Genomic DNA, 23393 nt, shown 5'->3' on the forward strand with positions numbered 1-23393 from the left:
CGGGATGGGTGCAATGCAGAGGGACTCTCGAACGTCCGATGGGATTCGTTCTGTCTTGTCCGTGTCTGCGATGTACGTCTCACTGTAGTTCAGGTGTCGGGGTACTGATCTCCTGGTGGGTGTAAGCTTGAGTCGTTCCAGTTGGCTGTTCTTGTGCGCTTCAGCGAGCTCTTGCCACGTGTTGTGGACGCCCATCTTAAGGAGACGTGTAGTAGACGCCATGGGGGGGGGGGGGGGGGGGGGGAGTCCCCGGGCGACTTTGATTGCCTTCCTTGTCATGATGTTGATCTTTTCGATCTCTGCGTTCTTTAAAGCCAGGTACGGCATGCCGTATGTGATGCGGCTGGTGAGCAGCGCTTGTGTTATTCTGAGCGTGTCTTGCTCCTTGAGGCCGCTTCTTTGGCTTGAGATCCTCTTGATGAGGTGCGTGAGTTGCGAAAGGGTGCGTTGTAGTTTTGGTAGGCTGGCCGCTCCGGATCCGTCCTTGTGAATAAGGAGTCCCAGTATTCGTAACGTGTCGACTTTCGGGATTGGCGTCCCAATGAGGGTGACGCAGGGGTCGGGCTCTTCGTAGCTGGGTGGCCTGCCTCTCGTTCTTGCTTTCAGGACGAGATGCTCAGATTTCTCGGGGCGCAGCGGAGGCCACAGTTTTGGAGATAGCTTTCGATGGTGTTTACGGCTTCTTCTGGGGCGCTTTCTTGCCTTCCAATGTTATCAGCTCTGGTCCAGAGCGTGATATCATCAGCGTTCATCGCGTGATGCAGATCTGGTATGGTCTCGAGAAGTTTGGGTAACTTGATCATAGCCACGTTCAAGAGTAGCGGTGAGATGACCGACCCTTGCGGGGTGCCTCTGTTTGGAAGTTGGAAGCTTTCACTGCGGATGTTACAGATCCCGACGGTTGCCGTGCGGTCTGTCAGAAAGTTTCTGACGTACGCGTAGGTCCTAGTGCCGCAGCCGGTGCCTTCGAGGTTGTTGAGGATCGCGTCGTGACTGACGTTATCAAAGGCGCCGCCTTCACAAATGAGGTTTTTTTTTTCTTATGGCATTGCATACAAATCCGTGTGTGAATGAATAAACTTTATTGTACGAAGAGTTGTTGGTGTGGTTATTCTCGGGTGGAGCCCTCTTGTAGAGCCCCACTGGCCGCGGCGGCTCGCCGGGCCTGGTTCAGGGTCGCCAGTTGGCTTCCCAGTGCCAGCTCGGAAAGCCGTGCCTCCCAAGACCACGTTGTGAGTGTCTGTGATGAGCTCACCAGCCTGGATACTGCCTCGGCTGGGCCTTCCGTACACTGGTATGTAATGTGTGTCAGTGTGGCTGTGTGGTCGTTGCACCAGGGGCATACACTGGTTGTGTATACCTCTGGAAACATTGCGTGCAACCTTGATATGTGCGGGTTAGTGTTGGTTTGAAGGCGGCGCCTGTCCCTGGCTTGTTGGCTGCTTAACTTGGGGTGTGGAGGAGCGTATACTTCCGTCTGGTCAGGCGTTGGATCATTGACTGGTGACTTTGTTTCTGGTCGTCGTCTGAGCAAGTGGCGCACCCTGGTTGGAGAGAAGCGGCGATGGGTGCCATGCATCTTACCCTGGATGTGGTAAGACCATAACAGGGCTGGGCTGTATATCGAAGATACGTGTCGATACTATATCAAGATACTCTTACAGTAAATGTGATGCATTTGGAACGACGTGTATCAGTATCTGTATGTTTGATACATCAGTGGAAATATCATGTACCTTAAGATACAAGACACACCTATCGCATATTCCACGAAGACGACCAGAGTCACTAAAGGCTAGCGAATGTCGGCGACAAAGCTTACTCTAAGATACTGCAATTTTATGTTAATCTGCATTTCTAATAAGTAAACATGAATAGGAATATGAACAAATCTCAACACAATGCCACCTTGAAACTCCTCACCTTAACTTTACGAAGTGCGAGAGCCAGCCACTTAGATTTTATTTTTAAATGTAGGATGATTTGCGGCGTTTCAAAAAAGAGAATCGCGGTGAACAGAAACTAAAAGCGATCGCTATTATTTCACAGATGAGTAAACAATCAATCAGATTATCTGCGACAAGTATTATGTAATCAGGTCGATACGATTATTAGTTAACAATTTTCTTTAATGCGCATTAGCTTGCATTCAGTAGTGTATAAAGTATTTATCAAGGTAATTTCCGATAAAATCAGGGCAACACTTGACTTAAGCCAACCACGAGAACAGCCTGGCTTCAGGAAAAGGTATTCTACAATGGATCACATTAATATCATCAATCAGGTAAGTGAGAAATATGCGGAGTGCAACCTACCTCTCTGTATGGCTTTCATAGATTACGAAAAGACATTTGATTTAGTAGACATACCAGCAGTCATTGAGGCATTGCGTAATCAAGGAGTACAGGAGGCATACGCGAATATCTTGGGAAATATCTACAAAGATTCCGCAGCTACATTGATCGTCCACAAGAAAAGTAGAAAGTTACCTATCAAGAAAGGGTTCAGGCAAGGACACACAATCTCTTCAATTCTATTCACTGCATGCTTAGAAGACGTATTCAAGCTCTTAGACCGGGAAGGCTTTGGAGTGAGGATCAACGGCGAATATCTCAGCAACCTTCCGTTTGCAGATAACATTGTCCTATTCAGCAACAATGGGGCGAATTACAATAAATAATTGAGGACCTTAACCGAGAAAGTATAAGAGTGGGTTTGAAGATTAATATGCATAAGACAAAGATAATGTTCAAAAGCCTGGCAAGGGAACAAGAATTCAGAATCGCCAGTCAGCCTCTAGAGTCTGTAAAGGAGTACGTTTGTCTAAGTTAATTACTCACAGGGGTCCCTGATCATGACAAGGAAATTTGCAGAGGAATAAATTTGGAGTGGAGTGCATATGACAGGCATTGCCAAATCCTGACTGGGAGCTTACCACTGTCGTTGAAAAGAAAAGTGTGCAATCATTGGATTATACCGGTGCTAACATATGGGGCAGAAACTTGGAGGTGAAGAAAGAAGCTCGAGAACAAGTTAATGACGCTCACAAAGTGATGGAACAAAAAATGTTAGGCGTAACGTTAAGAGACCGGAAGAGAGTGGTGTGGATCAGAGAGCAAACGGGGATGGCCGATATTCAGTGCGTCGTACTGATTACCAAAACGGCGTAGACAAATCGCTGACTCCGTAAACTGATTTACACTATTAATGCTTCTTATGGGCGGAAATTGGTCTATAACTCCAACCTTTACACCCGTAAAGGTATAAGGGCGTGTTAAACACTGCAAACACCCTTAAAGGTGTGGATAGGTTTACAGAGTATTCGCGCTTATGTGATGCAAGTTCTGCTAGTCACTCGGACTGTTGGGAAGCTTTACCTCAGGAGCACCTGTCTATATACAGAGAACGGAGGAAACGTTTACCTCGGCTTCCACTGCGCAAATTTGATAAGGTTTGTTGCATCTAAAAAAAAAGGTAAACTTTATCGACTGTAGGGAGCGATAATAATTTAAGTTCATCAATGTTTTAGAAAAATTATTCACTTTCACAAAAGTCAAGAAAACTAAAGCCTCCGTATCTCAGCAAGATTTTTGAAAATCGCAAAACTGCACCTCTTGGGACATCTAAAAAGGACAAAAATTAAATACACCGCTTTGAATTATACCACTCATTTGTGTGTAAAAATTTTTGCACAATCCTTCCCAAAATTGTAAGAATTATAAGTACGTAATTTGTAAACTGGTGTATCACATCTGACCATTGAAGTGCTCTAACAGATTCCGTTTACAGAACTGCGGTGTCGGTTTTGGTGCCTGCATTTGTAAACATTGTGCTTCAGTTGTTAAAGCTGATTTTCTGCAATTTTATAAAAACTAAGAGGCTAGCTCTGAACTAAACAATTCTGCTTACTACATTTGGTAGAACTAAGCGTTTTCTCTAGGTGCAACAAGTTTTATTCAAATCAATTGGCACTTGTGTAATGAGAATATTTCTACGTTTTGCATGTATTTCGGAGTTGAACCCGAGGTATACGCTTCCTCTGAACCTGAGATAATGTATTGTGTTACACTGTAGAAATATTTTACATGTTAATGAAGAAAATTCGAAAGGAATGCGATCTATTGGCAGGAGTTACGAAATTTGCAAGTCAACTCTTGCTATGCAGCTGCCCCTGCAGTGCTATAATGAGTAAATAACTGAAGAAGTATCTTAAGATACAAATTACCAGTGTCGTATCAGATGCAATAAATCCTCTAGTATCTTGTATCAGCATCTCGATACAATTTCGAAGTACCTTTGTCAAGCACTGATCAATAGCAGTCCGAAGGCTTGGCGCATGTCCTGGAATGTGACGGCCCATCTCGCCTCCATGAGGTGGAAAAGAAAAAGTGCAAAATTCGGTAAGACTGGAGACTTGAGAATACTCTTTGGGTGAGGGCATCAGAGCACTCTCCATTCGCGAAGCATAGTGCACGCAATTCATGTAGAACTGAGTCTCACCTCCTGCTGCGACACAAACCCCCCTTAAACGTCCTGCAAGTAATGCACAAAACATTTGAGCTGCTGCTGTCTACTGGCTGCGACTACACCAGTAGCGTAAACTCAGTGGCTTCGGTAAAAACTGACTAAATCAGCTTACGTCCTACGTGCTCCTACTGTATAGTATATGAAGGTGCTCAACACATCTTGTGTTCCCGAGCCACTCTTGCCGCTACAACGGTGGCCTGAAATCCTTGATGCTATTAAACCTTTCCTACCGCTTACATTGTTTTATGATTCACTTCTATATACTATGTTTGCCATTTTATTTTGCCATGTTTGAAGTCATCTCCACCTAACGTTGCCAACCTTGCAGGAGGCGGAGGAAGAGGAGCGAGAGCGGAAAGGTAGGAACGAACCAGATGCGCTTCTGGTTTGCTACCCTACGCTGGGCGAAGGAGGTTAATGGATGAAATGAAACAAAATAGAGGAAGGGAAGGAGACCAAGGAAATAATTAACTGTGGAAATACGCGGGATTTCCCATCACGTCTGTATACAGTGGTCAGTGGGCCACTGAGGCCAGTTGATTTCATATATTGAAGTAACGCCCACGTTGCTGTGTAAGGCTGGGAAGCATGTGATCGTGGTTCAAGAATCTCTGTCTCGGAGAACGGTCCGCGGCCTAGCCTGTTTGACGCTGTCCGAATATTGTCACGTTTGACGTTATAGTGGTGACAAAAGCAATACGCAGTAGCGCACCCAGGATCTCTACTAGGGGGGAGCAAGTACATTGCACAATATGCAATTTCCTTGCTTTAGCCATAGGAATCAAACTGCAAATAAAATGCCTAATAATTATAATATTAGGGACACCAAGGATTATGACGATGTTTATTTCTTCGGCGTTTTACTCTGTCTTGAAAGAGCTTGATAGGGCCAAGAAGCCGGTCTGCAGAGCAGTGCACGTGGTCATCCGTTGAAGCTCTTCCCTAAACGAAGAAAAGGAGGATATCACATCGCTGCAACAATGGACGAGTGAACTCAAGGAGTCGATCTGGCAACACTCGAAGCAAATGCAACTCACCGCGGAAAATCTTGCATATGTGGGATGCTCGTCATCGTGCATATGTGGGATGCTCGTAGAGGCCTTTTTAAAAGATGGCGCACACAAAAACATAATAGAAAACTAAAATTGCGCATAGCTGCTCTTACACAACAGGCGGAAGAATACGTTACTGTCTTGGTGCGCCAAAAACTGGCAACAAATGTCCGCCAGCCTGAGCGGAAGGCTCAGCTCGTCGAAACGTGCGCAATCCTAAAACACCTACTGGACCCAACCAAAAGCAAGCAACAAACCTCGCACACAATCAGACGCATACTTCGCAACCAACCGGGGTCGGATGAAGAGATTCTGCGGGAGCTAGAGGCAAAATACATCGGCGATCACACACGGAAAAAAACATCTATACCAAACTATAGTGGGAAGCCAAATGAAGACCTAGATCGCCCATTTGAAATCACGGAAGTCAGGAGTGCGCTTCACACCCTAGCTCGAAACACAACACCCGGACAAGATGGGCTCACAAACAAAATCCTGAGAAACCTGGACGACAACTCAATAGAAGCAATAACGACTTTCTTTAACACCCATTAGGAAGCGGGAACACTAGCAAATGAATGGAAGCACGCGCACATAGTACTCGTATACCGAAATCAGGCAAGACAGGTCTCACCAACATGCGACCCATATCCCTGACGTCGTGCCTGGGGAAACTTTTCAAAAACACGGTGCTCAATCGCCTGAAGCCTCTCGTGGATGACACGGGTTTCTTTTCTGACACGATGTACAGCTTCGGGCCGCATTTGTCGACTCAAGATGTACTACTGCGATTGAAGGAAGAAGTACTGGACCATGTCACCACACATGCCAAATGCATACTCGCACTGGACCTTAAAGGCGCATTTGATAACGTAGCTCATGAGGCCATCCTAAAAAATTTATCGCAACTAAATTGCGGCGAACGAATCTAGAACTACATTCGAGCATTCTTAACAGACCGCACGGCAACGGTAGTCGTGGACCCCCTCAGAACAAAAGAGAAAAAGGTTCCAAATAGAGGTACTCCTCAGGGATCAGTCTTATCGCCTTTTCTCTACAACGTCGCCATGAAAAACCTAACAGAGCATCTAGAGAAGATTCTGTACCTTCGTCACGCAATATATGCGGATGACATTACCATTTGGACAACTCGAGGTTCGGATGGAGAACAGCAGGACGCCTTGCAAGCGGCGGCAGACGCTGTCACCGAATGCGCCAATGAGTGCAACCTGGAATGCTCCCCAGAAAAATCCGACCTTCTCGTTCTCAAAAATAAATTCAGAAGAAAAAGCACAGAGTGAGAGGCCATAGAAATACACCTCAACCAAAAACCTATACCCAGAGTATAAACACTCCGCATATTAGGTGTCTACATGCAAAATAGTGCTGGCAATAACCACACTGTAAACGCACTAAAACAAACTGCCTACAGCGTAGCTCGCATGATCAATAGAGTAGCCAGTCGCAGACATGGCATGAAGGAAGACGACCTACTACGCTTGACTCAGGCCCTTATCGTCAGCAGAGTCACGTACGCGACACCTTATCTGAACCTAACATCAACAGAAAAAGCCCAAATAAATGTGTTACTGCGGAAAGCGTACAAACAAGCCCTCGGCCTTCCTCCAGGCACCGGAACAACGGAACTTCTATCCCTGGGCATCCACAACACCTTAGAAGAACTAATTGAAGCACACCGACATGCGCAAATCACACGCCTCGACCTCACTAGAACAGGCAGAGCAACTCTTCTAAGGTTGCAATACCCCGTGACGACAACCAACAATAAACAAGTGCTCCTCAAGTCCCTACACGAGCAAATAATGGTGGCCCCTGTTCCGCGTAACATGCACCCGGAATATCACTTGGGCAGGAGAAAAGCACGAGCGATAACAATAGAAAGGAGATACGGCACTCTCTCCACTGCTCGCTGGACATATGCGGCCATGTACCCGAATGGAGAGGGCATGGTAATCAGCGTGGCTGGACACAGACAGCAGGAACTGGTATCCGCCTCCGTTCGTACGCAGAACGTTGCCGCAGCAGAAGAGGCCGCCATTTCCCTAGCCATCTCTGCACCGAGACAAAACGAATGTAGTGAAGCAGAGGAAGAATAAGCGCTCTTGCATCTGTCGCTGTGCACACGCTCAGTGTTCGTGGACTACCTCGATTGTGTGAGACGTCATTGTCGTCTAATAAATCGTCATACTACATTTGGTCGAAGGTGCTGCAATCCCTGTCACCCTGGAACTTCGCAGCCGAACGTTGCCGACTGCTTCAGCCGCTACCATGCTTCGAGCCTACCGACAATCAGCCTGCAGCTTCCGCCGCTCCCATCATCTGCGGCGCCGTCCAGCGGCAGCGGAACCCTCCTGTCTTTAGCGGAGCCGGTGAGACTGACGTGGAAGATTGGCTCTCTACCTATGAGCACGTCAGTGAACACAAGTGGGATGACCCGACGAAGTTACGTACCGTCATCTTCTATCTTGCTGACGTTGCGAACCTCTGGTTCCACAATCATGAGCGGGAACTCCAAACCTGGCCCGCTTTCAAGACAGCGTTCGCGTAAGTCTTCGGCCGTCCAGCCTTGCGAAAGCGTCGTGCTGAACAGCGTCTACGCCAGCGCGCTCAACAGCCCGGCGAGACGTACACCAGCTGCATAGAGGATGTCGTGGATATTTGCGCCCGCGTCGATTCTACCATGAGTGAAGAGGACAAGGTGAAGCACATCCTCAAGGGCATCGAGGACGACGCACTTCAAATGCTTCTCGCGCGATACCCTTCATCTGTCGCTTCTGTCGTCACTCTTTGCCAGAGCTTCGATGAGCTGCGTCGACAAAGGGTCCTTGCGCGCGCAGCGCTTTTGCACCTGGCCACTCTCTCTCTCTCGGGCCTCACGCTTCCCTCCAACTCCACGCCCGAGTCCTCCTCTCCGTTCAGATTGAGGATTTTATTCGTGAGGAGGTGGCACGACAACTCTCTATGCTGCCTCTCAGCGATCGAACTCTACAGCCTGACACATCTCTCGCTGCTCCCATTAGGAGAGCCATTCGCGAGGAACTTGCCGAATCGCTACCTTTGGCTCAACCATGTCCTCCCGTGGCTGCACCTCTGACCTATGCCGCAGTCGCAGCGCGACCTGCACTGCCGATATTCGCGTTTCCTGCGACCATGCGACCTCAACCAGTGCCAACTCCCGCGTCGCCTCCTATTCCGCCTCGAAGCCAAGTTCAGAACCCTTGGCGCACACGCGACAACCGACCCATATGTTTCGCTTGCGGTTTCGCCGGCCATGTTGCGCGCTTCTGCCATCGTCGCATGTCACCTGCTCACCCTGCTGTCGCAAAGCCTGGGTATGGCTATCCCCATGATGCTACCGGGCATTCCATGCATCCCAACCCAGAGTATTCGCCGTCTCCTCGCCGCCCTTTCGGCAACCATCGTTCTCCGTCACGGCGTCGTCACTCGCTTTCCCCCTTACGTCGTCGCCAGTCACCTAGCGAGGGAAACTAGTTGCTGCAGTTTTGCAGGCACGAACTGCCAACTTCGCGACTTCTACAAGGCCTGCACAGTCGCCACGCAATTTACTGGACGTTTTGGTCGAAGGAACCGCCACAATTGCGCTTATTGAACTGGGGCTGCAGTTTCTGTCATGTACGTGAAGCTTTGTCGTAAGCTCAAACAAGGTCAACACGCCGTTGTTTGGTTTGCTACTGCGCACCGCGAGTGCGCAGCATATAGCCCCACTTGCTCAATGTACCGCAAGGGTGGTGATTGCCGGCATTGTTTATGTTGTTGAATTTTTCGTGCTGCCTTCATGTTCACATGACATCATTTTCGGCTGGGACTTCTTATCTCACCATCGTGCCATCATCGACTGTGCTCGGGCCGAAGTGGCGCTTTTCCCCCTTGCCGATGCCCCGCTGCCTGACTCTTCTGCAAGTAAAGCCGCCAAGCTCACCGTTGTCTCCGATACGGACATACCACCTGAAATGGCGGTTCTTGTGCCCGTATCTTGCTCTGCTGCGCCAGACGCTACGGTGCTTTTATTGCGATAGCAATTATATGGACACTTAAACCGGATTTCTGCCGTCGACGTCGCGTCGTCGCCGTCGCCGTGAGGTTCCGTATAGAATCCAAGGGCGATAAAATCGTCGCCGCGCGCCCCGTATGCGCGAGCAAAAGCACGGGGGGGGGGGGGGGACGCGCGCGCTATCAGGGAGAGCGAACGCACGGCCGAAAGCAGACGCGACCGTCGCGCGAAAGGCCGTCGGGGTATGGGAGGGAGGGAGGCGGGGCGACGCTGTGCTCCGGCACCAAAGGCGTATCTTGCAATCGGGCGTAAGGGGAACTTGCCACTCTATCTCCCACGCGAAAGCAACAAAGCGGTAAGGCAGCGCGGGACGGAGCTTCTCCTCTGCCAACAACAACTCTGCCCGGCGGTCGCCCCCACCGTCTCTTATCTCCACACGGCTCTGACCTCTGCATGCACTGTGCATTCGCCGCTCAGTTTCCGTTGAAGCGATAGACCACGCGAACTTGCGCTTGCTGCCAGCGTTTTGGCAGTCGTTGGCTGCGGTCATTCAGTGTGATCTATTCATGTTTGCTTGTGCGCGCTGACACCACGCTTGTTAATTCAGTTAGTAAGCGGATGTGTCCAAGTTTATGCAACCGATAAAACTACTATCCCTACTCTGAATAGCTCTCTACTAATTTGCTATCGCAATTGATGCTTCGCCTTTCTGGCGAAACTGCGACTTTTTTACACCGTCGCCTATTTTTCTACGTCGAAAAGCTCTACCTCCCCCGTTTGCTGTCCTGAACACTGTATCTGGATTATCCGCTATGTTTGTGTGTAACCCGTTTCAATCCTCTGTGACATTACTGCGCGGAGAATCACTCGGTCATGTTCAGCCCTTTGACCCGCTTCATTCTCGATATACTTCCGACGACACGGCCTGTTATGATCTCAACGCCCGTCACTTCTCCCTTGCTCTGCGAATCATCATCATTGTCGCCGCCGTCCTCGTCAGACGTTCTTGAATCTGCCTTGGACGCCGATCTGCCACCTCCGTACCGCCAGCAAGTCCTCGCGCTACTTCAGAATTTGCGCTCGTCGTTTGATTGCGACCAACCATCCCTGGGACGTACGGTGACCGTCACTCACAGCGTTCACACTGGTTCCCATGCATCCAACATTACGCCAGAGACCATACCGCGTGTCGGCAGCCGAGCGACAGATAATTACCGAGCAAGTCGACCATATGCTGCACCGTGGCGTCATTCGGCCTTCCCACAGTTCTTGGGCGTCTCCTGTATAGTATTAGTACGCAAGAAGGACGGCTCAATACGCTTCTGTGTGGATTACCGTCGGCTCAATAAGATTACTCGTAAAGATGTCTATCCGCTGCCTCGGATAGATGACGCCGTCGGCTCCCTACAAGGCGCTAAGTACTTCTCATCTTTGGATCTTCGCTCCGGCTATTGGCAAGTGCCGATGGCTGAAGAAGACTGTGAGAAGGCAGCTTTCGTCACGCCCGACGGCTTGCACGAATTTACCGTAATGCCGTTCGGGCTCTGCAACGCGCCCGCTACTTTCGAGCGTATGATGGACACCATCCTTCGTAACTACAAGTGGAAAACATGTCTGTGCTACCTTGATGATATCGTCTTGTTTTCGCCCGATTTCCCGACGCACCTCGTTCGCTTGCGTGATATACTTACCTGCCTCACCTCTGCCGGCCTCCAACTCAACATCAAAAAGTGGCGTTTTGCTGCCCGCAAGTTAACAATATTGGGACACGTTGTTTCGAAGGACGGTGTGCTTCCTGACCCAGCCAAGCTTCGCGCGGTCGCAGAGTTTCCGATGCCCACTACTCTTAAGGCACTCCACAGCTTTATAGGGCTCTGCTCTTATTTTCGGCGTTTTGTGCGCAATTTTGCAACTATCATCGCACCACTGACCAATTTGCTTACCGCTTAGCAGCGGCATCTCCGAGTGGTCAACTTCGTGTGACGAAGCCTTCAAGCAACTACGTCGCCTACTTCGCCGCCGATTCTTCGACACTACGATCCCACAGCGCCCACAGAGCTACACACGGACGCCAGCGGCATCGGACTTGGTGCAGTTCTAGCGCAACGGAAAGACGGCTACGACGAGTACGTCGTCGCATATGCGAGCCGCACTTTAAGAAGGCAGAAGCCAACTACCATGTGACAGAAAAGGAGTACTTGGCCATTATTTGGGCTCTCGTCAAATTTCCTCCATACCTATATGGTCGCCCTTTTGACATTGTTACCGACCACCACGCCCTTTGCTGGCTGTCCTCGTTGAAAGATCCGTCAGATCAGCCTCGGCCGCTGGGCACTTCGCTTACAAGAATATGATATCCGCGTTGTCTACCGATCGGGCAGAAAGCACTCCGACGCCGATGCGCTTTCCCGATCGCCGATACCTTCCGATGTGGCTTCAGTGTCAACGCCTTTCGCATCCATGTCGACCATCAACGTCGCTGATATGCCGGACGAGCAGCGTAAGGATCCCCTGCTTTCGACTATGCTGAATTTCCTCCACGATCCATCCGTCACACCCTCTTCTCGAACACTTCATCGCCAAGCCGCTCACTTTGCTGTGCGCGACAACGTCCTTTACCGCAGAAACTATTTGCCTGATGGTCGCAAATGGCTGCTTGTGATACCACGACACATGCGTACTGACACATGCGCTTATTTCCATGCTGCTCCTCATAATGGTCACGCCGGCGTTCTGAAAACGTATACTCGGCTGAGGCAGCGTTTCTACTGGCACGGCATGTATCATTTCGAGCACCAGTACGTGCGCGCTTGCACGGCATGCCAACGGCGCAAAATTCAACAGCGTCCTCCTGGCGAGTTACAGCCGCTCCCCTGCCCGGCCCGGCCATTTGATCGCGTCGGCATAGGCCTATACGGGCTACTTCCCTGCAGTTCCTCGGGTAACCGATGGATAATTGTAGGTGTCGATCACTTGACGCGCTACGCCGAGACTGCAGCACTCCCGGCGGCCTCTGCGCGCGAAGTTGCCTTCTTCATCTTGCGGAACTTCGTTCTTCGACATGGAGCACCACGCCAACTGCTCAGCAACCGGGGACGTGTGTTCCTGTCCGAATTAATACAAGCCCTTCTCGATGCATGCAGCATCGTTCACCGAAAGTCTACCGCCTACCATCCGCAAACGAACGGCTTGACAGAGAGGTTCAACCGCACACTCGGTGACATGTTGACTATGTACGTTGCCTCGGGTCACAGTAACTGGGACACTGTTTTGCCGTTCGTAACGTATGCCTATAATACGGCCACACAAGCTACCACTGGCTTTTCGCCATTCTTTCTGCTATATGGCCGCGAGCCCTCGTGTACAATGGACACGCTGCTCCCATACCGACCCGATGCTTCTGAATGTACGCCAGTGTGTGAAGCCGCCAAATACGCAGAGGACTGTACGCAGCTCGCTCGTACCCTTACGACCGCCGCTCAAGGCCGCCAAAAGCTGCGGCATGACAGTAACCTGCCTACACCACATTTTCCGCATGGTTCCCTTGTTTGGTTGTGGATCCCACCTCACAGCCCTGGCCTTTCAACCAAACTTCTTGCACGCTATGAAAGAAGTTTGTGATACCATGTGTGGTGGTATCCCTTACCGCATCATAAACCGTACCTCCGCTGTCAACTACGTTGTCGAGCCTGTGACACCATCACACGACCTTAGACATCGAGGGCCGTGACACGGTTAATGTCAGCCGACTTAAGCCATACTATGACCCCCTGATCCTACCTACGCCGTAAGTCGCCAGGATGGCTCATCTTCTCTCCCGGGGGCCATTGTTGTGAAGAAGAGGATGAAGAAGCGCTCTTGCATCTGTCGCTGTGCACGCGATCAGCGTTCGTGGACTACCTCGATTGTGTGAGACGTCATTGTCGTCTAATAAATCGTCATACTACACGAAGAACTACATATTCTTACAGACTGTCAATCAGCATGTCGAGCCTACGCGAACGGCCATCTACATAAAATAGCATACGATATTCTTAATCGCCTCAACGAAATACCCCGCACCACGATAATTTGGACACCGGGACACGAAGCCAGTCAGCGGAAACCATCGTGCACACACGATAGCCCGAGGTGCACTGCAACCGGGCACTGCAAAAGGCGCCAGAAGACCAGAGTCCAGAAACACTACACACTTAATTACTACGATATACTGCAGCACTACCACCTTTCGAGAAGAACGATGCCGCCACCGCACCCATCCCTCACTAGAGCTGAAGCCCCGACCTGGAGGCAACTCCAGACCAACACCTATCCTCACCTCACGCTCCTTCACGCGATGTACCCCACACTTTATCAGCCCCTTTGTCCTCTCGAACCCCTCCTGTGTCACTGTCCATCTTTTGACACTCAACGACGTATTCTCCAAGCTAAACTCAACCTGTTAGATAACAGAACGCTCTCGAAAGAAAAGATTCTTGGGCCATGTCCTATGCATTCTTGCATGCAAAAGGCCACAAAAGCCTTTCTGCAGTTCGTGAAGAGTACTGGGTTGTACGAACGCTTTTGACAGCGGAGATTCTTCTGTGACTGTCTCTGCCAATGACTATTTTTTTCTCTCCTTATCTATTCTTCACCTTTCCCCCTCCCCAAGTGTAGGGTAGCCAACCGGGTACGTCCTTGGTTAACCTCCCTACCTTTCCCTCTTCGTTTCTCTCTCTCTCTCTTGTCCTTTCTGTACAGAGCGAGCTACCCTCTACCACACCACATGGGCATGCCAAAATATCCCCAATAACTCCCCAAATCGAAACGCAACGCACGAGCAGTGGGAGATGGTGCTGACCAGCTCGGCACTGGAGGATCAGCGAAAGCTAATCGCCAGAGCCGAAAGTGCTGCCACCGCCGCTGGGGCCTTGGACTGAAGGCTCCACCCACCACGAAGATCGACGCAGTAGTGTCTGAGGAGGTCACTTATGACTGATGAAGTGGGAGAACGAAGGAATGTCAGTAATAGCGTGATTAACTCGGCCTAAGGGGGGGGGGTTAGAACCCCCGACATCCCCCCCCCCCCGGTCGGTGCGCCAGTGGCAATACGTTTTCGATTATCTCTTCAGAGTTGCAAAGTGACACATGGTGTGTGTATCATGGTAATAAGAAATTGCACGGTAAAGTTGCATCACTTTGGAAGAGGTTTGATGGCAATTGCAGCTTCAATGAAGTGTCCAGTCTTTGTAGGCGACAATTCGAAATACTCGGGGTATTCCAAGAAGTTTGCGTATTGGTTTGAGAAAGCAAACGAACCCCTTGCCACGTCTGTTCTAAAGAAGCGTACGGGAACTGGCTGGGTTTGTTTATACGCTTACTGGGAAGCATCATCAGCAAGGTCCGTACAGACGATGCTGCAGTAACCCGGTTGTCATTGGAAGATAATACCATGTCTATTAGAGAGGGTTTGATGGAGAACTTATCTGAGATGCCACTTGCTTATGAGTTTCGCGTGGTAATGCTGAATGCAAAATCTGAAGGACTGCCTTGGAGTCACATCACGAAAGGTTCCTGTCAATGACCACACCTAATAAGCGATAAGTTTTCTGGTCCGATCTCACGTTTACCCCGATCTGACGTTTACCAAAAATACAGAGGCAGCGTCTTGGAAGAACCTAGATGAAACACTAGGCAGTGACCATTATATTGTCAGTCTGTCAACCTCGTCACCAAAAATCCGTAGACAGCTTGGAACAGCTAACATAACTGATTGGGAAAAATTTAGAAAGTATCTCTTTGCAGAAGGTCAGATAGAAGATATCAACCAGTGGTCGCAAGACGTGCGAACAGCACACTCGACTAACTCCAAGAGCATCACTCTGACGGTGGAACACCCTGCTGCAGTATACCCACGTTTATTACACTTATGGGACTGCCGAAGAGGCCTCACAAAACGCTGGAAGCGTCAAAGGCTTAACAGAAAACTCAGAGCAAGAATAGAGGTAATTGCACAATAAACAAATGACTACGCGCAGAAACTAGAAACAGAAAATTGGCTGCAGCTCAGTGATTCCCTAAGGGGAAACCTCGCCACAAAGAAAACCTGGAATATACTTAGAAGTATGTTAGACCAAGCAGCAACAAAATCAGAATCGTCACGCGCTCTTGAAACCATAGTGGGAGAATTCCAGGGCACAGAAGGCGAACTCATAGCAAAACTGAAAGAAAGATACATAGGGGAACCAATTATTCAGTCATACTCGAAAGCATGCGATGGGCCCCCGAACGAAATTTTGGACGCCCCCACAACGGAAGCAGAGCTTTTCGCAGCAACCCAGGCAGCTAAGAAAAATATAGCGCCTGGGAAGGATCGGTTAACTAATGCAATGCTACGGAACATAAATCATGAACAAATTAAGAAACTAACAGAATACTTCAACAGAGAGGTATGGCCAACCAGGAAAATTCCAGAACAGTGGAAAGAGGCAGAAATAATTTTGATACCTAAACCCGGCAAGGCTCGTAACATACAAAACCTCAGGCCGATCTCACTCACGTCTTGCCTGGGAAAACTTTTTGAGCGAGTCATCCACACAATACTTAAAAACTATATAGAAGACAATAACCTCTTGTCAAACTATATGTATGGCTTCAGGCCACACTTATCGACACAAGATGTATTCCCAAGACTGAAGGAAGAGGTACTGAGCCACATTACAACAGGTAGCGAACATTTACTAGTGGCCCTAGACCTCGAAAGCGCATTCGATACCATCGCGCACGAACTAATATTGAAAGAACTTGAGAAAACCAGGTGCGGTGAAAAGACTTACAATTATAGCAAATCTTTCTTGGGGAGTAGAACTGCCACTATCGGCATAGGAGAAACCCGATCCGGCTCTTTCAATATGCCAAATAGGGGCACACCACAAGGTGCCATCCTCTCACCCCTACTGTTCAACTTGGGGATGAATAATCTAGCCCATAGGCTCGAATAGTGTCCAAATCTGCATTTTGCCCTTTATGCAGATGATATTACTCTTTGGGCGACAAAAGGCTCAATCGGAAGAAAAAAAAAACAAGTTCTTCAGAACGCCATAAACATAGTGCTCGATTTCGCCACTGAGAACGGAATGAAATGTGCTCCTGAAAAATCCGAATGCATTATGGTACACGGAAAATATTACAACAAAACTGAAAAGGCTGAACTGAAGCTTGGAGACTCGACCCTTAAAGAATCCAAAAAAGTGAGGATTTTTGGGCTGTGGATGCCACACAATACTAGAGCAGTCCATACCCTAAACACTCTGAAGAATTCAGTAAAACAAATCACGCGAATGATAGGAAGAATTACGCGGAACGGGAGAGGACTAAGCGAATCAGACGCATTAAGACTAGTTCAAGCTTTTGCAATAAGCAGAATTACCTACAGCCTCCCGTATCACGAGCTTAACCGTAAAGAGACAGAGCAGGCAGACATCCTAATACGCACGGCGTATAAGGCCGCCCTGGGTCTACCACTGGGGACATCCACGGAGAGACTCGAGGCTCTTGGGGTGTACAACACATTTGAAGAACTCAAAGCAATGACAATGGTCACACAACGAGAACGCCTTAATATGTCACAGGCGGGCAGGAGGGTCCTAGAAGAGCTGGGATACCCGATCAACCCACAATACTGCAGCAGCGAACTAGTGGACATATCGAGGGAGATGCGAGAAAAACTAAAGATCTCCCACATCCCCAAAAAATGAACCCAAAATATCATGCAGGCAGGCGTAATGCCCGAGCCAAACAATTAGAAAAACGATTCGGCAATAAGCCCGACACAATATACACAGACGCAGCACGGAACATTAAGGGACCCGTTATCGTGGCTGCTTCGGGATCCTCCGGTATTCCAAGAACCATAACAACAGCTTCAGTCCGCATAGCCTGCACCAGCACAGCGGAGGCGGCTGCAGTGGCCCTGGCAATAAAGACACGGGAGGGAGAAGACAGGCCCGCCTACGTCCTTATGGACTCCCAGGTGGCCTGTCGACTCTTCTTCCACGGAAGAATCCCTAGGATCACCCTCAACATCTTGGGCGATCGACTAAGACAAGGACATCACATTTTATGGTGTCCGGGGCATGTTGGTGTCACTGGTAACACAGGGACAGACGCTCTTGCTCCCGAGACTTCAATCCGAGCGAGGAATGACACCCCAATCGGAAACAACAATCAAATACTAGCATGCGATGTCTTAGAACATCAACGTCGTTCTCGCCAAGAACTCGCCGCGCCAAACCCGCAATTAACAGTGGAGGAGGTTCGGCTATACAGAAAAATCCAGACAAACACCTACCCACATCTGGGGCGATGGCATGCCATCTGGCCAACCAGATATGCCAGTCAATGCCCCTGGTGTGGGGGGAGGCCATCCTTGCCCCATGTGACATGGGAGTGCCAATCACGACCCCAAAATTCAAATTCACCCCGTTTAGCACAAAATTCCTTTAGGGAGCCTTGGGCAGCCATCCTCGCCCGGACTGACCTGGAGACTCAATTGAGCCTCCTCGACCAGGCACGGCGCGTGGCGGTGACCACTGGAGTCCTGGACTAAGGACCCACTCTCCGGTCTCCTTAACCCTATTTTTCCTAAATAAGGTTATTTCTCTCTCTCTTTCTGGTCCGAAATAGTCTTGCCATTGTAGGAAACATGGTACGGCGTCATGGGCTTGCGCATCATTGCGCGCATTTTTTTTTTCGGTGGAAACACTATGGCCTTGTTTGCGGGGATAAGAACATGTTAGGGTGGGTGCCTGCTGGATCCTTGCGCGCACTTGAAAACGGGTCGCAGCAGAATACCGAAGACAAACATCATCAGCATATATTAAAAATGAGCTGTCTGGTAAAATTTCACCAAGGCCGACCATGGTAAGGTTAAACAGAGTAGGGCTGAATACCCCTTGCATGTATGAGCTTAACCAATTGCGCTTCAATTTCCCTCCTTCGTGTCCATCACCAGGACTTCCCTTCTCTGAAGACCTGCTCCAGACTCTGTTGCTACTCATGGTGCATCCCATCTGCCACATTCAGGGGGTGATGGCACCCTTGGCCAATTCGCCATCACTGAGCGACCGCTACACACGCGAAGATGACTTGGACTAGAATGATGATGATGATGATGATGATGTACCTCTTTTCTTGATCGTCGGAAATTTAATTTTCTTCTAATTCTATATGCACCTCTGGTCCCACATGATGATGACGATAATGTCCTTCAAGACAGTGGCACATTCCCACCAAGGCGGATTGACCAAAGCTTGGCTGCGTTAAAGTAATCAGAAGGACTATTTGCATGATTTTTTTTAATCCGAGCCCACCTAAGCACTGCTTATAAGTTGTGAATGAGAAAACATTAACGTCCGATTGAACGCCGGTGAGCGGTCGCTTCGAGTTTTGAACTCCTCGCGGACAAGCGAGTGCGTTGAGACGCTTGGCGCGTTTTGATTTGACCCTACCGAGGCGCATTTAGAACGCAGGCGAGAGCTTGCGTGGTCAAGGAACGCGCCGATAACACAGGCTTCCGAGAGCGAGGGCGATGGTGACGTGGCGTCGCGGCGACCCCCTCTCCCCTCACGCAACACCTGGAGAGTTGGTGTTCCGTTTCGCCAACTCTGCTCCCTCGAGCAGAGCCAATGAGAACTCCGCCGAGGCACGCTCGTGACGTGGTGTCGCAGCAAATGGGAATTTCAGCTGCTATAGACTTTTTCCTTCCTCCATGGCTACTGGCTACGGACACTCGAGCCGGCTTTTTCGCGCAATGAGCCATTTGACGCTTTCGCATGAAAAAAAAAAAAAAAGAACAACGTTATAGTGAATATTATCGGAATATGTTGGGAAAGATGGTTCATTCTCTACTTTCTTGTATATTTAGTATTTCTCTACAGTTTGTGTTATTTGCAGTGGAGGACAATAATATATTTTCCACCTTTTATTCAGTTTTAACGCGCAAGCGTGTAGATGCCGCGTCTGTCAAATCGGCGAGAAAAGCCGGCGCCGGAGGAGGAAGGCGCCTGGAGATGGAAAAGAGAATCGCCGCGTTCGCGCCCTTTTCGTTTGTGCTTCGACGCCGTGGTGCTCGCTGTATACTTTCGCGGCGTCCATACGCTTGCGCGTAATCCGCGCTCACGAAGTGAAACGTCACTAACTTTTTAACATCATAAAGCACTGCATGCAAATACTAGTGATTCAGTCAACGGCACACTGTACCAACTCATTAATAACACACTACCCTACCCCCTCCCCCCCCCCCCTCCCAAATTTCACAAGCGGGGCCTGTCATGTCGGGAAGGGAGCAGAAGAAGAAGAGGCCGTGCATTCCGTTCGTTCCGCGATGTCATTGCTGGACTTGAGGCTCCGACGACCACCGCTACTGGTCGCGCTACTGACGTTCGCCGGAGGCCTTTTGGCGGCCGTGTTCGTGTTCCGCAAGATACGCAGCTGTACGAAGGACGACGTGCTCCTTGCCGACCCCAGCGCCCTGTACACAGTCATGCTGAAGCGCCGCGAGTCGATCGGCCACAACGTGCGGCTTTTTCGGTTCTCCCTGCGCAGATATAGACAGGTAAGGCGACGACGAGCCGCACCTATGCAGCACTCGTGACTATTGGTTCTCTATATATGGTTGGCCAGAATATCCATTTCAGATTTTATATTTTATTTCGTTTTTAAAGTGAAGCTTTATATGGCTAGGCGAAAGGAAAAAGCGCCTATCCATCGCCTGTGTACAGAAAACTATTATTATCAGTACTGGCTCGGGCGTCGTCGTCTTCTTCCGCAGCTGGCTCGTTGGCGCCCCTCAGGTTGTGCTCGGCACGCGTTCATCGTCGTCTAGCGAGAGGCAAACAACAACACTTTGGTCCTGTCCAAGGTCCAGCTACACGGTACTTGCATATTTTTAAACTTCGGCTTAAGTTACGTGAGACACCCAGTATATTTGTCGCAGTGTGGATATTTAGGTATCATTTCTTTTATTGCTTAATTCCGTTGGGAACAGAGTCGTTACTCAGCACATCTTTAGCGGTAGTACAGACAAAGCGCTCCATCACAACATCTACACCTTCTGACGTAGCAACGCTTTCGCTCGAGATCACGTGCGTCTCAAAATGAGCGCAACCCGAGGGGCGCCAAAGAGTCATGCTGCAGTTGTGGAAGACGGCGACGCTCGAGCCAATGCTGATGATGATAGTTTTCTGTACACAGGCGACGTACAGACGCTTTTTCATTTCGCCTAGCCATATAAAGCTTCGCTTTAAAAACTTCTATGTAACATGTATTAAACAAGAAGCCGGATCGGGAACATTTCAGGATGGTATACAATTTTCTCATTGACACTTTTGCTCTGAGTACAATATTTGAGCAGGTGATTAATTATTAATGACTTAATATGTAATCAGGCGAAATACAAAAAAATAGTCTGGCCTGCTCCAAGCGACGGCAAAGAACATTACCTTGGTTTGTCCAGCTACGTGGCACCCTCATAATAGTTTTTTTTTTTAATTTTGGCCCAAGTTACTTGGGACACGTGGTATATATATATTATATACCTTAGGCGCATCATTTGCTTAACAAAGCGAATGACTTTCTTGAAGCGTTCTGCTATTCGCTTACATGGACACTCATCATCGACAGTTTCCACAGAAATTTTTTTTAACGCAGTAACATTGTTTAGAGTAGCTCCCCGGGTTTTCAGTCATCCCCCTGGGTAGCTAGCCTCCGCGCCGCAGATGCTTGTGTTGGAAGTGGACGTTTCGCCGTGACGTCATACGAGGTGTACATTTATTGTGAAGCCCTTATTGCCTCGTTCCATGATTGCAGAGGCATGTTGGTTCCTTTCTTGCCTGAATCGGGGCCTCTTCAATAACAACGGCGACGGCGACGCCGACGGCAGAAATCTGCTTTGGAGTGTCCATATAATTGCTATCGCAATAAAATATTACATGTACGACGGCGGATTTTGTACCAAGGTGCCCCAGCACAACATCCCGATGTCCTAACCTTTAGGTTGTGATCGCACGCATACTTATCTCGTACCGACGGGAACTATCCCTGAGACACGACTGGCACGTCGCATAGCACGACCGAGAGCACTTGCGCGTGTACCAGTTTCCAGCCGGCCACATACTTATCACTGCATTTCGCGTACACTTTCTATTTGCTTTTATTGACTTCGATGAACTTGTTAATGACTTCCGCTAAGTAATTGTAAACATGTAAAATATTGACGTCAGTATGGTAATCGGCCAGATGTTTCCAGGATATTATTGCGATAGCAATTATATGGACACTCAAAAGCAGATTTCTGCCGTCGGCGTCGCCGTCGCCGTCGCCGTGAGGTTCCGTATGACGTCAATGGAGATGAAATCGTGACCGCGCGCCGCCGAACGCTGTATGTGCGAGTGAAAGGGCGCGAGGGACGCGCTCTTTCACGGGGAGTGAACGCACGGCGGAGAACAAACGCGCGTTCTGCGCCGTGCCTCCTTAAGGGCTGCAAAAGTAGGCGTCTCTTTCCTCCTTTACAATCACCATATATGTAGAGCAAACGCGCCTTCTTCCGATGCGCGAGAGGCCGTGGGGGAGGGGGGAAGGGGGAGGGAAGGGAGGCGACGTTTAGCTGTGGCACCAAGTGCCTATTTATATCAGAGGCTCCGGCAACAGTCACCAACGCCGCACGCATTTTGAGCGAACGCGGGCAAAACGCCGATGGCGTCGACAACAGTTCTGCGCGTTGCCGGTGCTACTGCATGTCCAAGTTTATACAGCTGATAAAACTAACATCATTACTCTGTATAGCTCTCTACAAATTTGCTATCGCAATTGATGCTTCACCTTTCAGGTGAAACTGCGACAACTTTTGTGCAAGGTGACGTAAGGATCGAAGTGAACATCGTTATCACGCGCACTGCATTCCATTATCGACTAGCGGCAAATCCCCTACAGTTCTGGGTTACTCTTCTCTGTGGCGGTATTCTGTAAGAGTCTACTTAGTGGACTGTCCATTTCGGCTGTCTCTGATTGGCTGCTGCTTCAAGAGCAGGAAGGAGACTGGCTGGCACCTTCGCGCACATCAAGCAGCACCCAATGGCGACAGCCGAAGTGGACAGTCCACTAAGTAGACTGTTACAGAATACCGCCCCTGGAGATTGTCGAGTTCCGCCATATTGTCACATTCGCCATCTTGTCAGCTCTGATTGGCCCAGGGGGCTGCTACGGCCTCTTCGGTTGGCTAAAAATGCGTCCGTTACAGAATTCGGCAGTATGACGGAATTTGACGATGTCCAGAGTGGCGCTCCTGGTGCACTGAAGAGAGCATGCGGAGTTGACGCTTTCGCCAAACGAAAAGCGTTCGCTCACCGCCCACTTGTGCGCATGCTGCAGGGGTAAATTTTCGGCAATGCTGACGTCATTGGCGTGAAGTATCTGACTTTGTGGCCGCTGCCTGGTACGCTGGAAACGCCGGCCTATGTCCGCGCCCTTGGTGTTCATTGCATAGCGTGCTAAAATAACGCGCTTTCCCAGCAGTCTAAATTGACCTGCTCTGTCATTTCGAATTATAGAATGGTAGCTTCCCAAAGCAACAAATAGACCCTTCTCCTACATCTGTATTTTTAACTTCTATTGCGTCCTTACGTAATTCGAAGAAAAAGAATTGGGCGCGTGATGGTGAATGTATTCGTTTTACCCTTTACAAAAAAATATATCCTGGTGCTAGCTGTTGGGTAAGCAATTACTTATGTACAATGGGTATCGGG

At 49.4% G+C, this 23393-nt stretch overlaps 1 protein-coding gene across 1 annotated transcript in view; it reads left to right on the forward strand.

Moving 5' to 3' along the window:
• The first annotated feature begins 19975 nt into the window (after window positions 1–19975).
• LOC119461627 (NADH-cytochrome b5 reductase 3) overlaps window positions 19976–23393 on the forward strand; it is a 30109-nt gene continuing 26691 nt past the window's right edge. Inside the window, exon 1 of the mRNA XM_037722988.2 lies at window positions 19976–20206. Coding sequence (XP_037578916.1) covers window positions 19976–20206 — 231 coding nt within the window. The remainder of the gene's footprint in view (window positions 20207–23393) is intronic.

Source organism: Dermacentor silvarum, chromosome 8, assembly GCF_013339745.2.
Source record: "Dermacentor silvarum isolate Dsil-2018 chromosome 8, BIME_Dsil_1.4, whole genome shotgun sequence".
Lineage (NCBI taxonomy): Eukaryota > Metazoa > Arthropoda > Arachnida > Ixodida > Ixodidae > Dermacentor > Dermacentor silvarum.